Here is a 17,740-nt window from a genome sequence, read left to right as displayed (position 1 = left end):
TCAGTCCCTGCCACTACCTGGCAGGGAGGCATGTGGACATTTCATGCGGTGGGTCCCATCGCGCGTCATCCGGCGCGCCTCGGGATATCATCGTAGGGCTCGAGGCATATCGCATGCCGCCCTGCTGTGTCAGGATTGCTCTGACCGGGCGAGCACGCGAGGTTGCTCGGTGGCTGCCCGATGGGCCCTCCCTGCTGCACTCGCTGAAAAGCGGGATGATGACGACAGGACCGGACGGAGGCGCGTTTTCAAGCCCCCATAACGTCAAGCTGCAGCCCATGATGGTTGTTTTCCATTTATGGCGCCTTGGAACTCGCGCCCTCTTTTCTGGGCACGCTAGGCCACCCTGACGGGGTATAAGAAGGGGCGGGCTCTCCGAAGAGGAGGAGAGGTTTGAGAGGTTCTTCAAGACCAAGTCTTACGGGAGCTTCAAAGACAGAGAAGTCAAAGAATACCAAGACAAGCTAACGAAGAACAAGACACACAAAGCTCTACACTTAGACAAAAATCCTTGTAACACAAAAAGATCCTCAGAGAGACATTCCCAGAGCATTTATAGCATATACACAGAAGTAGGGTATTATGCTCATTACAACCCGAACCTGTCTAAAATCCCCTAAGCATTTATTTCCGCTAGCATCCGATCATCCATCCCACATGCATCTCATTCACTCTCATTTAATTCGCATACGAGGTAGGTTCAGAATCATCCTCGGCCGAATCTCAAAAGAGGTCCCTCCGGATCTCCGCTTGTGAAACCACTTTTATTAGTTTATTTATACTATGATTTACGTATGAAAAATAATAGTACACATGAAAAATTTAATTACAGTGCTGTTTCTTAACGTATTCACTTTATACTTGTGAACTTTGTAAAAATCATAGAGAAATTAATAAAACTCTAAATAAAGTGAAATCAATTTTAAAGATCCTCTTAAGATACGTTTTACACAAGAAAAATATGTGTTTGTATGTTAAATTTTTCCTTAACATGAGTTAATAACTGAGCCGTACGTTTCAATTTTTTTCATTTTTTCAAACTTACTCCCTTTAGAATATGATGCAAACAACATTATTTTTGAAAAAAAAAATCCACATAAGCTCTTAGAATTGTGTCTAGTTTTTTTTAAGATTTTTTTTGAATTTTTGAATTTTTTATTTTTTGAATTTTTTAATTCAAATTCAATTACTGTTTGGTTTCTGAAACCGAACCGAATTGAGATAGTCGGTTATCGTGATTTTTACTCGATTACTATCGGTTTTTTAACCTTGCCTGCGGCACGGGAATCCAAAAATTCAGAAACATCAGGGGAACAGTGATTGTGCCGGCATATATGTGATGTGAAGCAAAACGCATCCATCAAAGGAAGTAAGAGCTATATCGCCTAGAGAAACCTCGACGGCTTTCTACACTACGCAGCCAAGTCTAGATGGCACAGCGGAGACGGCAGAACTGTCGCGCTCTACGCGAGGGGAGGAAGGGGAGGTAAGGAGTGGTGTACCTGGTTGCCGCGGCCGGTGTACTCGAGGAGGCAGTGGTCGAAGCCGGGGTGGTGGGAGAAGAGGTTGTGGATTTCGCGGGGCTTCACGTCGTCGGGGAGGCCCGCGACGAAGAGCGTGAGGACGCCCTGCCGCAGCGGGTCCGGGTGCGGCGGCGCGTACACGTAGTAGGGGGTCCCCCGCCGGCGCGGCGGGCGGGAAGCGGTGGGAGAGGCTCATCTCGTCGCGTCGCGGCGGTGGCGATCGGCTCGGCTCGGTCCTCGGTACGGGCGGCGGTCACTTCACTGCTGCGCCTTGGAACCGTTAAACGGCCGCAGCGCTGGTGTGCTTGTCAATTTGGCACCCAAGAGCACCAGACCGGAACCAAATTCTAGGACCTTCGTAAAAAAAAATCTTCACTAGATATTAATTTAGTCACATATTCTCTTATCTAATATTTAGACTAAGGCCGTGTTTGTTTGAGCTTCTGCTTTTGAGCTTTTCTGAAAAGCTGTGTTTTTGGTTTGTCTGAAAAATTGCTTTTGAAAATAGGTTGTTGGCTTCTACAATAAATTTTTGGCTTCTCAGCATATAGCTTCTCAGAGAAGCACATCTCAGCGAGCTTCTCAGCTTTAGTTCATTTTCCTCAGAAACAGGCTTCTGGCTTCTCCAGAAGCCACTTCTCCAGAACCTCGTTTGTTTTGGCTTCTGGCTTCTGACTTCTGCCAGTAGCAGAAGCAGTTTCAGAAGCAGCAAGCAAACACAGCCTAAAGAGATGAGAGAGGACACGTGTTATCATATTAAAAGAATTTTTTTTAGAATTCGACCATATAGAATTTGCTTTCTACCAAACCTGGAGAAGCGGAATTTGGAATCAGATGCAACTGCGGCTTTACGGGGCTATTTGGTTTGTATCAATAGCGTGAAAAGCCAAAATTTAGGCAGATTAAAATCAAGGTATAATCAGTGAAATAGAGTTGTTTAGATTGCAGTTGAGTCAAATACATAAATCGTTACTAAATAACTGTAAGTAGTGACTATGATATATGGGTCTCACGTGACGAAATTTTTTTTATCACTGGAACACAGCTAATATGGATGTTGTTTTGTTGATTAAATTGCAAGAAATACAATGTTGCAAGCGGATCACATATTGGATGCATTATTTAAAAATTTTAGTTGCTTCAAGGTTGTTAAGTAAAAAGGTGAAGTATTTAATGGACCACTCTCTAGCTGCCACATCATCGTGTAGCCGAGCCAAAAATTAGACATGATTTGCTCACCCCAACTTAGCCAACAATTTGTTTATGTTTGACGACGATAAAAACTTACACATTGTTTGGCAAGGCTCCAACCCTAGCTCCACATCAGATATTTTTCGAAGAACCTCCGAAAAGGGTAAGAAGTTCCTGCAATTCACTAAACAAAAATGAAGCAACCCTAGTTTATAAAGAAAATCGAGTCTAAAAATCTTACAACCACGCGATTTATTAGAAGGGAACACCAGCAAAATCCTGACACCCTAAGAACATAGTTCACCTCAGGTCATCGTTGCCAAGCTCGCCTTGAAGGGCAGCAGCTCCGACTTCTTTCGGTGAACATCAACCACTGCCTCGTAATCGTCACTGTTGACGCTTCGAGAAAAGAGTTTTGCCTCCTGTCATCGTTGCCGAGCTCCGTCGGCCCCTACCGGCGCAGCAGCTTTGACTTCACTGCAGTATGCTCCTTATGAGACATGTCGGTCGTCCACCAAACACAAAGCGAAACCCTAAAGAAGCAACAACTTCATCATGCCCAGAGTGGCCCCCGCATCGATCTAGTTGAACCATGCATGCTAATCATAGCGATGCCAATGAGTTGTCTAAGCACGCGAAAGGAACTCCAAGACGACGTCTCTAAGGAGGGCGCAACATCGAAGATGTCGTCGTTGCCCATCCAAAAACCCGGATATGGGTTTTCACCTGTAAAGTCCTCTGTGTAGAGGGGAGGCACCACAATGATGCCTCCAAGAAGGTCAGTGGGGCCCAAAAGTGTTGCCATCATCGATACTGACAGGAAGCTAGGCTAGGCTTTCACCTGTAGCTCCCAATCTCCACCCACCAACACCACAATCAAGCGCCATCCAGATGTTCACCACCACCTGCTAAACTCCCCATGGGCCATATATGGGGGAAAGGGGACATATCAGCAAAGGGGAGGAGCACAACAGAAGTAGTAGTCGTGATGTGTGAGCAACATGAGGTCGGGAGCGGCGGCAGCGGAATGCGGCACGAGCAAGGCACCACACGCCAGAACCACAAGCCTCGTGAATGCCCCCTGGTGTCATGACCACCTCGTGCAGCGCTACAAGGTTGCGCCCCGTAGCCACCATAGCGCCACCCGAAACCAGCCGCCACCGCCACCATCCCCTATATGGGCGTGGAGGGGCCTCTGCCAAGTCGGCCCTCCACCACAGCAAAGGGGCCTCAGATCTGGAGGGACACTTGTCGAGCGATCCAGCTCTCCGCCGGAGACGGCAATGTCCCTAACAAGCCAGCGCCATCAACACGCGTTGTCACCGGAGCACCGGTGATGTAGATTGGCACATGCATGAATGACGACAAGAAGAGGAGGGCAACATGTTGTCCGACTGCTTGGAAGCCCACCGTCGCTCGAATCCCATCGCTACCACTCGAAAATGGCCGTCCCCGAGCGGATCCAACCATTGCTGCCCAGATTCAATTGGCACTGAACTGATCCGACTGACCTGGCCACCGCTGCCACGGAGGTGAAACAGCCCCGCCGTTGTCGTCCTTGCAGCTGCGTGGGCTTCTGGCAGTGTGCTTGGGCTGCGGTGAGGCGAAGGGCAGGGGGCTGGTGGCGGCCGGCTTGGAGCCCACCCAAGCCACTCCTAGAGCGACGCGGGGGGAGAGAAACTGCTTATAAAGTATACATCTAGGCACAAAAACTCCACATCAGATATTGAGTTTGTATATTAAAATAAAGTAATTTAAACATATAGTTTTAGTCTAAAATGAAAATAAAATGGCTCACTCAAATACTTTCTATATACCCATAGCTCTAGCTCAGGAATTCTTGAAGTTAAAACTCTACCAAATAAGAAGAGTTAGCACTATATCATAAGATAAGCAATTGCATCATGTACTAACATCGATTTTTCTGTCATCACAGTTCGTCACAAGGTGAAGTGTAGCAACGATCGACGAAGATACGCTTATACGGTTTTAAGCCTTGTTTGGAATGCAAGAATTTCATGAGATTACTACGGGCATTGCACTAGTTTTGCTCAATTCCTATAAAATTCTGGTGTTTCCAAACGGGTGCCCTAACCATCTTGCATTTGAGCGAGAGAGTTGTGTGTTCCAGTCTTCCAGGAACCACCAAATGGAGGATACAAATGGCATGGTACTGTGTTCATATGCTATTGCATATTTGCAGATGATGCCCCAAATAGTCATACCTGACTGTTATTCATGTGAGCATGCACAACCTCCTCACAGGCAAAACATGCAATTTAAGTTCCTCACTGTTTCTGTATGCAGAACGCTATAATTCAGCATCACGTTCAAGCATTACATATGACCAATACACCATTTAAGTTATCGATTATATACCAACAGCAAACAGGTTTCCATCTGAGAAAATCCAAAGGTAGTCTAGAGATCGACAAAAAAATATATAAGATACATTTTCATGTTTCACCGACCAAGAAGTGCGACACGGTCCTTCTGGATCACCTGAGCTAGGTTGAGATCGAAAAGCTCACAACGAATTGGCATCTCTATCTCATAGAAAGGGTTCTTCAAAACAAAATCCGTGTACAACTCGTAGATCACTTTCAGCAGAATTTCCATGTTTGGAGCGCCAGTTTCGCATACAACAAAAAAAATTGTCCCTGAAGCAAGTGAAGCAATAGGAACAGATCAGTAACTGCAAGGGTGACGAACCTGATAATAAGTATTAAGTAGCCTGACAATCAACAACATGCGAGGCGCAGCTGGGCCTAATAGTATCAAATGGTATATCCATGTTGCCAAGTTGGAAACACTCACCGTAGATGAAAAAACAAAGAGAAAAGCGGATACCAAAATTTGTGAATCGAGCCAATTTGAGTAACTTATTATTGAATCATTATATATATCAAATCTCAGCAAAATAAAAAACAAGCATTAGTCAGTTATGCATATGAAAAGTTATCCTGAAAAGATAACGGGTCTAAAAAACTGTATTCTGCCATAAGCATGCGTAATTGACTGGAAAAATCTGACTAGATACAAAATGTTCCCACTATAGAATTTAATGAACACTGCTACCCAGCATCGTAACATGTTCTTGTGAGTTAACTGGCAAAGTAATAGTAGATAATGGAGTTATTCCCATGCAAGTAGAAGGCAGATGTTTTGTACTGACGTGTCAAAATATTCAAGTCTTCCAAGAAGTTTAAATTCTAAGGTCTAACATCTCAAAAACGGTTGGGAAGTGGGAAATGCAATGAGGGTGTGTGGTCATTCTACTAAGCTAACTTGCTGCAAATATACCGGCCAGATAACAGAACGAGATAAGGATCGAGCACAACATGTGATTTCATTGATAAAGGACTAAAGGTCTTTGGATTTCCAATTAGAAGATTGAGTTATTGTGCACTTAATACATGCTGTTCACCAAGCAAACTACTGAGTCTAAAGAACTGCAAGATTTAGGGAAAGAGTAACACAAAGTACTCAATGATATAAGTCAATTCATTATGAAGGCTTTGCGTTCAGAACATAATTTAAACATATATAGAGAAAAATGGAGAGCTGTAAAGCAATATGGATTTTCCTGTAACTTTGTTTGGTAAAAGACAGGATCTGTTTGGAAACAGAACGTAAAGTATACTTAATAGAACTCTGTTATCCTTCAGTCCTTTACTTGCAAGCTCTTGTTACAACAAGTAAAAATGTCAAGGACTCCTGACACAGCACATACACCTGATAACACTGACTGCCGACCAGATATAGGAACTGAATCAACTGATGAAAAATGCACTCATTGCTGAGACTACTGCCAAGCTACAACTCACATGCTTTGGTACTATAATTGCAATTTCATGATATGATCGCAATGCACAATTTCATGAGATTATCTTCTCAACATATTGAACAAGTAAAGGGTAAAGATTTGCATGTTTAGAGACCTAATACATACTTATAAATAAAGTCACATCTTGTAACACTTGAATTGATTCAGTAAATGTAACCACACTAACCCAAATTACTTAAACTGAGAACTACAGTATGCAGTATCAAACAACTTTATATGAAACTATTCAGGGAAATAAAGACCTGTAAGGGATTGGAAGCAATGGAGGTCGAAGTTGTGGGCTTGTAGGAGGTCAATGCCGGTACAGCCAGGGGTAGGGGAAAGCTGCTGGGCAATAGCGTTCATTGAATGCCAGAGACTTGCCAAGCGTAGACTGTCATTGGTGTCCATCCTCCCTGCTGAACCATAGTCCTGGAGAGATGTACAGGTTATTCAGATTCCAATTCTAGGGCTAGAAGACACAAGACAGAAGAGCAAGGAGAGCCCAGGAATATACCTTGTAGTATATAAGGCCACCAGACTTGTTAATGATGAAAAGGCTGTAGATTGCAGCTAGCGCCATAGTCACAAAAGAAGGTGGAATGGAGATAAAAGTAAATTTCCTGTATCAACTGCAGAGAAACATTCAGAGCCCAATTAAAAGCTTGATACATGTAAAAGGACGCCAGTCAACTATTCTGAATGGACAAAATTCATGTACAGAACTCTTTATAAGTAGGATTTCAAGATGGTACAAAAACTAAGCATTCAAGATGTCAACGCATCAAATTGCACAATTTCTTCACTAGTACGCATAGAAATGCACAATTGACCTCCAAACCGGGAACATCGATTCGGTTTGGCCACCAACTGGCAAACAATTATGCTTCCAAACTAAGAACATTCCACTTCTTTATAAAGATCCCGCGTAAGTGTAAGCAATTTCCAACCTGAATCCAGTTTGTGATCCTCCAGAGCTAACAACAGACGAGCACCTTTTATTTTTCACCAGTAAGACTAAATTCTTCAATGATATCATGATCTTACATTCTAAACTATTGAGATGATATGAAGCGTGTAATTTGGGTAAAATGCACAATGGAAAGATCCCGATCTAGGTTCCCTATTTGTTTCCAGTGGATCGACGCTTCACTACTTTCATGATTTCATCTCATGTTAGGGGCAGATCCAGCAGAAACATCCGATCCTAGAGCTCCAGCAAAGTACAAGCCATACCTAAGGTTTCTTCCCAAGTCCCAATTAACCATCTCGACAGCACAAATGGGGCAACAGGACAGCAAACATCATAGCGCATCGCTATTTATTTTCGGACAACACGCAACAGTGCTCGTCACTGAATCGAGAGACAGACATTTGGGTTTGATTGCTGACGGTCACAAGCCCCCCGCGCGAAACGAAATCTTACAACAATCCATCCGAAACTTTTGCTAGGATCACTTACCAACGAGAGAAGAAAACGATCCACGTCGCGCCGGATCTCCGCTCCGCTCCACTAGACCGAAAGGAGCGGCGCTGCAGTGGTGGACTGAGGATCAGCGGGCGGAGGGTCCGGCGGAGTGAGCGACTGGGTGGCCGTGGGAAGGACGAGCGGGCGGCGGCGCTGCGTCGGGACTCGGGAGTCGCTGGATCCTCCCAATGCCGTTGGGTGCGTCGTGCCTCAGTGCGTGCGTGGAGATGTGGATGGGAGGCTCTTGCAGCCGGAAACGAATTCTACGAGACCCGGTCTGATACTAATACTAGAGACCTCCGCTTTTTACGTGACATGTGGCTAGTTATAATCTCAAAGCGATGTGCTCTTAATTTTATTTCAGTCCTGCTAAACGATGTCGTTTCTCCGTTAGAGCCTACGGCGTGAGTCGAGCGCGGCGGCGAGAGGATTTCCTCGATCGTGTCGATCGCGTCGCTTACGGCGATGGGAGGATTTCCTCGCTCACGTTGCTCGTGGCTGGAGGGAGCGCTTCGTCGATCGCGTCACGCGCTGCGGCGGGAGGCAGCAGCATCTCATCTTCGATCAAGTCGAGCGAGCTGCTTTAGCCCATCCTCGCGGCCACAGGAGGCAGCAGCATCTCATGTAGCTGTCAGTGGAAGTGTCTAAAAGTTTTGTCTAGCTCTTCAGGTTATTTGATTAGCTTGGTGTTAACTCTTAATGAATCAATTACTTGTGAGGCCTGCAACGTGAGGTGTATTTTGGTTGCTGCTCTTGAGCTACACCAGTGGAGTATACACAAGAACTTTGTGGCAGATCTTCAGAATGTACATGATGGTGTAGGGCTAGTTCAAAATGGGTTGATTTCCAGTTGTCAGATATGTTTCTTGCCTGCCTTAATACAGCAGGTTTTGTTGCCATTTGAAATGTGAAAACTGGAGGTGACTTTGAGGAGCACTATGCCCATTATAACAAATTCTGTATAAGTGAAGATTTTTTTTTTTGAATGTATAAGTAAAGATAGTCGTCTCGTACTTAGTATATAGAACATAAAGAAACGTCTGCTAGCAGTTTACAATAACCAAAAACGAAAAAGGGTACAAGCAAAGATGCTCAAATGATTTGACCATGTAGCTTTAGCAATGAACCAGCACACAAAGCTCCTTGCTTCCATCGAGCTGCAAAGTGCAGGGACCATTTCATTCATCAAAATGTAAGCGTCGAGAAGCGGGCACTTCATGTTGAGCTTGAAGTAAGAGATTTGTAAATTCTCCTCCGATTGGTGGAACAAACATCATAGAATTATCTCCAAATGGCATCATATTATTTATCATTAGTGGAGCAGCAGTAGCAGTAGCATTTGAGTTGAATGGTCCCTGAACCAATTCAGATTGCTGTGAAGTTCCAGATAAATTTTTGTTTGATGATTGCCTTGGATCCTCTGCTGTATACATGTGAAGGAAATCAATTGGACATAGCAGAAGATGGAATATGCCAAACAATTAAGCATACATACCTTTCTTTCTTGTGTTTTTAGTAGCATTTTTCTTTCCACCTTCGAGTACATTTTTCTTTCTTTTAAGGGTCAGACCTCCTTTATGTGGAGGCACTTTAAATGATATGCGCACTTCAGCAACATCTTTTGTACACTCCAAAAAATATTGTGGAGCTTTTTTTTCATTCAAGTTTACCTGGCTCAATAAAATTTTCGACTTCTACAGTCAACTTATCGAAACCATCATACAAATGTTGAAGAACCTTTTTCGAAACCGCACATTTTAATGCAACCGATATCATTTTTCGAGAGAGAAGTGCACTCTGAGATGATGAATTATCACTCTGACATTGTTTGTGACAAGAAAAAGTCCCTCTTTCTGCGTACTTTGTCCATCTGCTCGATATGTACCCAGAGGCAAAGTGATAATATCGTTGTGGTTGAAGACTTTTAGTACATGCTTGCATAACATACCTGCATAGTTAAAAAACTATAAGAGATAAATAAATATAATTAGATTCGGGAACTTTTCCAACATATGCACATACCAAAACAATTGTACTTCTTGCAAGAACACAACACTTGCATATCATCTGAATTAAATATAACTGTAGCTTCATCCTCGCTTCGATCCATAGACATTATCTTGTACGTGCTTGTCGTCCCTTCACTATTTTGCAATGTGCATGATAGAACAAATTGCTTTTTAAATTCCTCCTCAAAAATAGTATACATATTTCTTGTATATGATTCAGCAGCCGTCTTCAACAAAGACAAGTTACTAATACAAAGAACCGGATCTGAATTCCGTGATTTGTAGTCTTCATATAACTCATTTCTACGGAGGCGTGCAGCACACTTATCATATTCTACCAAGAGTTCTGAAATGAAAAGTTTCCTACGAAAAGTTTTCTTGAACACATTATTCATACCTTCACTCCTTTGAGTGGATGTCATGTTTGCACAAAATGAATCATGGCGGTAGACAGTGGCCCACTTCTCATGCAATGCATATAAATTTTCCAACCATGAATTCTTTTCAAGGTTGTAAGTAGTCAATAACTCTTGCCACTTCATGTTAAAATGTGCCACTGATCTTTCTTCATATATGCAACTCTTAAAGTCCTTGAGAAAATCACGATTGTTGGAGATTACATGACTGAGATGTTTTGCAGCATTCTGGTATATGTGCCATAGGCAAAGACGGTGGCTTGAGTTTGGTAATACAATCTTAATTACCTTTGCCATTGCAACGCATTGATCTGTGAAAATTGTTTCAGGTTGCTTCCCAGACATTACTTTCAAAAAGGTACGAAATAGCCAAATGAACGACTCGGCACTTTCATCGAATAACAGTGCAGCTCCAAAAACAATAGTCTGCCTGTGATGATTTGTTCCAAGAATTGGAGCAAATGGCATCTCAGACTTATTTGTTTGAAATGTAGTGTCAACGCACATGACATCCCCAAAACAAGCATAATCTATAATTGCATGACCATCGGCCCAAAAGAAATTAGATATTCGACCATCCTCTTCATATATTTCAGCTGGCCTAACTCCTGCTTCATGCATCTTGCTAATGATATGTTCATCGGCATTTGACATACGTTGTTGTGATCTAAACATATGTGTCTTGTTTGGACTGATAAAACTGTGATTATGAGCAAGGAAGACTTTCTGCATCATCCAAATACCATCCCGGGAAATATAGAAATGAACACGAGCATTACAAGATGACCTTGTTGTAGCACGTTCTTTCTTTGGTTGATATATCTGACTAGTGTTCTTCTGACCTTCGTTACTGCAAACAAAGTACTTGGAAGATAATGTGCCATCTACACGATGTTTAGTATGGCTCTTCCTAATACTGAACCCGATCTTTCTGGCATATGCATTATAGAACTTGTATGCATCATCCTCTGAATTAAAGGTCAAGCCAACCTTTGGCACAAGTTCACTAGAAACATTTTTATCATTAACCTACACCAAAGGTATATATCAAATCAAGTGTTATTTGCTGGAGCACCGTGGTTCATAGCAAAGTACTTCATTTTATATAAATCACTTACCTCCAAATCTGCAGGAGCAACTTTTTCAAATTTATCATCATCAGAGTTGAAATCCCTATCACCAACCTCAAAATTGGGACATGAGCTTTCGCCCACATCGCCATGGATAGGCAGCTGTGACATACTAGCACACCTGCCCACGACCGTATAGCAATTAAAGTGGAGAGAAACAAAGCAGTCGCCAAAGCAGTACCAATTCATTCATCACATCAGAGCAAACGTGCAAAGGGAAGGGTCCAACGAAGTGCCCAAGAACAGCAACCAAAATACACCTCACGTTGCATTGATGGGCCTCACAAGTAATTGATTCATTAGGAATTAACACCAAGCTAATCAAATAACCTGAAGAGCTAGACAAAAAATTTAGACACTCCCACTGACAGCTACATGAGATGCTGCTGCCTCCTGTGGCCATGAGGATGGGCTGAAGCAGCTCGCTCGACTCGATCGAAGATGAGATGCTGCTGCCTCCCGCCGTAGCGCGTGACTCGATCGACGCGATCGACGAAGCGCTCCCTCCGGCCACGAGCAACGCCAGCGAGGAAATCCTCCTGTCGCCGTGAGCGACGCGATCGACACGATCGAGAAAATCCTCTCGCCGCCGCGCTCGACTCACGCCGTAAGGCTCTAACGGAGAAACGACGTCGTTTAGCAGGATTGAGATAAAATTAAGGGCACATCGCTTTGAGATTGTGATTAGCCTCATGACACGTAAAGAGCAGAGGTCTCTCAGATTAGTATCAGGTCGGATCTCCTAGAATTCGTTTCCCTCTTGCATCCCATGGAACCTTCAGATGATCTGGCCCATACAGAGATATCCTCCATTGGGGATTTTTTTATTTTTATTTTTTAAAACCGAATATTGTAAATATATGCGTCCATTTTAAAATTTTGCAAATCTGTACATGGCAATGCAGGAGTGTAGAATTGCAAGATTTCAAAATGAACGTGTATATTTATAATTTTTAGATTTAAAAATATATAAAATTTGGGCCGCCGGTTCTTCAGCTCCCATAGAATTTTATGTCGATGAGATTTTGATTTGCAACCACCTGCTACACCAGCTCAAATTCAGTACAATTCATAGAAAAAATGAGCGAATGTGTACGGTTGATGTGACCATACAATGATTCCCAATTCCTAACAATTAATTCTGCTGATTTCCAGGGTCCAATGGAATAATGGATCTGTGTTAGCCGTCCCATCCGGAGGGAAATAAATTTGATAAGATCCGGTATAAAAAAATTACTATAAAATTTTGATCCATAACGTGTTCTATTTTATCAGTTGAGAGCGGCATGTGTGTAAAAAAGAGAAACATATATTATACTGAAAGAGGGTCTTTTGAAAGATCGAATCCTATAAAATTTATTTCTCATTAAAGTGTGTGCTTTCACCAAACCAAGACATCGGATGTTTTCTGCAGCTATCTGAAAATGCTTTCGAGAACGTTAGGTGGAAATGTTTGAAGCTACAATGTGTCAATGTCCCTAGTGAAGTAACGAGTTGAAAGCCTTCAAACAAAGTTAAAGTTTCTTTCCAAAATCAGTTGAAGCTTGTGCAAATTGAAGTCCAAGAGCCTATTTGAGAGGTCCGATCATTTGAGACAAGGGTTCTAAATAGCTAGCTATAGCTGCGCTATCGGACCTGTTTGGTTTAGCAGCCGAACTCACAACAACCATGCAAAAATGCATTGCGGCGCCAATCTGATGTGCACGATAGGACATTGACACTGTTCGGTCATTTCCACCCTGCCAGATTTCTGAGTTCCCTGTCACCTGCCTGGAATAATGGCTCTGGCCACGGGTCGACTATGCAGATATCACCTACAACATGCAATCGACATGGACAAAAAAGGTGGCTGGCAAAATGCCTACATGGAAGGCTTCATTGCTTACCAGACCTAGCAGGCTCACCCTAGTCAAGTCGGCCATGTCTTCGATTCCCATATATCCTCTCATTTCCCTCAAACTTCCGCCATGGGTGATGCATGCAATCGACATGCGCCGTCGTGGCTTCTTATGGGCAGGTGAGGTGTCAGCGCATGGCGAAGTGCTCGGTTGCATGGGCAAAAGTTGAGGACTTTTACAGTACACCTAAATGAGTGTATGCCGTCCATTTTTCTCATCCGGTGGTTTAGATTAACCCAATGATACTCTATCGCCCATCAGTATCATAGGTATTATTAAAGAGTATCATGGGTATCATAAGGGTAGGATTGTAAAAAAAACTATGATAAACTTGTAAATTATATGTTTAATTAGGAAAGGTCAAAATATTAGTTTATTTTTCGAATAAGCTTTCACTTATTCTGTTCATTTCATTTATTAGGGTTTCCACCCTCCGTCGATCGATCGATGATGAATGGTGAAGGTCCGAAGTTCGATCAGTCAATGACGTAATTACCCCTAAGGGTATCAAGATAATTACAATAATACCTACTAAAATGGACGGTTGGATCACAACAATGATACTCTCCACCATCTAGTATCATGGTGTACTGTAAATGTTCTCCAAAAGTTTGCATGCCACTGGACCTTGGGTGCTTGGCTATCACTGATCTATGGCTGGCTGGTTTTGCACTAGGATTACCATGGATGTGGCTGAAACGGACTGATTGCAATCGGCCATGGGCAAGCTGCCGCTGGAGTGCGAGCGTGAGGTTCAGGCAATGTTCACTCCGTCGCGCCTGATCTTTGCCGGCTGGTCCAACCCAAAGTGAGCTGCCGCCGCACGGTGCAACAGGCATTGCAGGACAGACAATGGATCTGTGATATCATCGGGGCTCTATCAGTGCGAGCAATTGTCCAAATACATCAACCTGTGGCAATGGATCCAGGGGATACACTTGCAACCGGGCGTCGAAGACAAGGTGCTCTGGAGGTGGACAAGCACCTAGACGTACGCTGCCCGCTCTGCTTATCAGATGTTCTTCGCCGGGGCGATCCAATTCACGGGTGCCAAACAAATTTGGAAAACATGGGCTCCGCTGAAAGTGAAGTTCTTCATGTGGTTGGCTTTTCACAAGAGGCTATGGACCGTAGCTCGTCGCCGCCGGCGAGGGCTGCAACAGGACGACAAACGTGCCCTCTGCGATCAGGAGTCTGAAACGGTTAATCACTTGGGGGAGTGATTGGTTGTCTGCGTCTACCTCGACCAGGTTTAACTCGTACGTATAATCTGAAGAAAAAGGCTTATTGGTTGCCTGTATGAACTTAAGTGATCTATTCCAATACATACAAAAATACTCACCATCCGAGCGGGTCCATAAGTCAAGCAGATTCAACCACCAATTATACAGCCTCACGCAGGCAATTAATCATAATATTAGCATATCCAACCCTTCGTACAGTTTCTGATTCGATCAATAAAATAGAAACTCTACTCAATCTATCCAGACAGATATAATCAATAAAATACTCTCCTTTTCAATAAATACGACTTCGTCCAACTTGCGTATTCCACTACTTAAATAAACTATTTTCCAGAGACGGCTGATAACCCATATTCAAAGGCGTTTAGCCACCCATTTTTGGTTGAAGGTGCAAAAGAGTTTGTCTAGGCGATTCATTTAAAGAACCGTTTCTGGTAATCGATCCCCAGATAGATATTTTTTTGTCAAAAAAAGGGGGAAAATTGCACCCGAAGAACCATAGCAAGTAACGTAATTTTTCACACGAAATACACGCGTATGCGGTTATTTACACTTGAACTTGAAACCTCTCAGCTTGAGCGAAACCTTATTATCATCCAACCACAGAACTAATGTAATACTAGTACTTTATATATTCCTTTTGATATCTTCTATTTTAAACTTCAAACAATTATTTGGAAGTCTAAATGATTTTAAATAAAAATATTTTCAACTACAAAATTGTAGATCTCGTCCAGGGCTATAATTTTTATATAAAGTTTATCCTCATCCGATTTGGTATGAAAAAATTATGAATTTTTTAAGATAAATTATAATTCATTATCACATACGATTCGTATAAGGAACTGTTTTTGGAAAAAATGGTTATATAAGCAACCGTCTCTATAAATGATGTTCATTTCTAGAGTCGTTTTCTTATATGAACCGTCTTGATAATAGATGATGGTTTATCTTAAATTTTTTTTCATACGAACTCGGATGAGGACAAATTTTATATGAAAATTATAGTTCTCGATGAGATCTACAACTTTGTAGTTATTTTTTTCTTCATTTGAAGTCATTTAGATATACAAATAATCATTTAAATTTTTAAACATAAGAAATCAAAAGGAGGTGTATATGCTATTGTTATCACTAGTACTTTTGTGAGCGTGTCGATTTAGGAATCTAAACTTTCTTGAAGTTCTTTATATTATCAATGAAATACTTGAGTATTCAAATGGTTGGTCATTCTCCTAATTTGCATGATAACCTTATAGGTCACTACTTTATCATCTTTTTTCTTCTCGAGAAGATAGCGGGGATCTTTGGTATTATTTTTGTTAATCTTGTTAGAGATGTTAGAATTGATAATACTCTTCTCCTTATTTTTGAGTTGTTTATATTAATATGACTTGCGGTAACAATAGTATATGCACTCTTTTTGATCTCTTATGTTTAAAACTTTAACTGATTATATAGACACCTAAACGACTTCAAATAAAAACAGTTTTTAACTATAAAGTTGTAAATCTTGTCAAGAGCTAAAAATTCTATATAAAGTTTATCCACATCCGATTTCATATGAAAAAGTTATAATTTTTTTTAAGATATGCTAACATCTATTATCAGATGAGGTTCACATAAGGAACCGCTTCTGAAATAATATCTCATCATCAGATATGATTCACATAAGTAACTACATCTGAAAATAACATTTTACACATGCGGTTTCTTATGTGAATCATATGTGTTAATCATCCTATTTTTAGAGACGATTCATACGAGTAACCTGCTCTGAAAATAACATTTTACACAAACGATCCACTAAAAAATCATCTATGATAATTATGCTATTACTAAAGTCGGTTCATATAAGTAACCATCTCTGAAAATAACAATTTTCACATGTAAATTCCTTGTGTGAACCGCATATGATAATAACAGACACTTCACATAAAAATATCATGTAGAAATGACATGTACATAAACGGTTTCTTATATCATCCGTCTCTAAAAATTGCTCAGGAGATTTATCATATGAACCACTTATTAAAAAAATACTCTAAATATTTTAAAAATAATTTTTTAAGTAATGTACCATCTATACGAACAATCAATGACATATTTACTAGCCGCTAATTTAACCTCCAAGCAAGTTTGGTGGGAGATCCTGAGTTGGTTAGGTCTCCAGAGCCATCTTCCTAGCTGTCAACCTTCCATGGTTGACTGGTGGTTACAACTCCGCATGAACATGAGCCGATATCAGAGGAAAGGAATTAACTCCTTGGCCATGGCTGTGTCGTGGAATACACGGAAGGAATGGAATGCCCGTGTATTTCAGAACGACGTCAATTCAACAACACAGCTGGTGGAAAAGATCAAGAGCGAGGTCGACCTTTGGATCGATTTTAGCGATGAACACCTTGGTTGTTTGCGTACGAGAGAGTAGCCGAGTAGGCTTAAGCTAGTATGTCCCTCTTTTCCAGTCTGTTTCAGTTTTGTATAATCATAACATGTTACCTGGAACTGGAACTTGCGAGAGCCCAGTGCACCTCGCGTTGTGTTGATACAAAGATATATAACTCTCATATGTATTTTAAAAAACTGTACTACTGGACTTATGTGAAGCTGTAAAAATTGGAGAAACCATATCAATGATTCTAAATAGTTTTGCTATAGCTTTCATGGGACGATGCCGCGCAGCCATGAAAACGGCGATTTAAAACATCGTTCGAGACAAAAGGAGGCAATAGGAGGACCGAAAGCCCCATAATTATTATTTATACTTGCACGGGAAAATTGTAGTATGAGACACATTCTTGCTATGCCTTATTGCCTTTGTCCAGGGCCGGTCTACGAGATTTTGCTGACCTAGAGTGAAATTAAAAATGAGACACATTGAATTGAAATATATATTTTTAATATATAAATTATAAAAATAATATTAGATGTATTTAAAAAATTGTTTTAGATAAACGTTTAAAGTATATATAGAAACAATGTTCACCTCAACCACTTTCTAGATATAATTTTAAATAATTTTTTCGAATATC

At 41.6% G+C, this 17,740-nt stretch overlaps 1 protein-coding gene and 1 pseudogene across 1 annotated transcript; both read right to left on the bottom strand.

Moving 5' to 3' along the window:
• Nucleotides 1-1,463: 1,463 nt before the first annotated feature.
• Nucleotides 1,464-1,831, bottom strand: LOC133930274 (uncharacterized; annotated as a pseudogene).
• A 3,142-nt stretch (nt 1,832-4,973) lies between these two features.
• On the bottom strand, nt 4,974-8,231 carry LOC133930854 (uncharacterized). Its single transcript, XM_062377621.1, has 4 exons — nt 8,003-8,231; nt 7,058-7,172; nt 6,804-6,972; nt 4,974-5,374 (listed from the first exon to the last, which is right to left on the bottom strand). Exons 2-4 carry the CDS (start codon nt 7,121-7,123, stop codon nt 5,178-5,180), a joined length of 432 nt encoding a protein of 143 aa, XP_062233605.1. The 5' UTR covers nt 7,124-7,172; nt 8,003-8,231; the 3' UTR covers nt 4,974-5,177.
• Between the last annotated feature and the right edge of the window lie 9,509 nt (nt 8,232-17,740).

Source organism: Phragmites australis, chromosome 10, assembly GCF_958298935.1.
Source record: "Phragmites australis chromosome 10, lpPhrAust1.1, whole genome shotgun sequence".
Taxonomy (NCBI): Eukaryota; Viridiplantae; Streptophyta; class Magnoliopsida; order Poales; family Poaceae; genus Phragmites; species Phragmites australis.
Note: the sequence above shows the minus strand (reverse complement) of the source record. Positions and strands in the feature narration are given on the sequence as shown.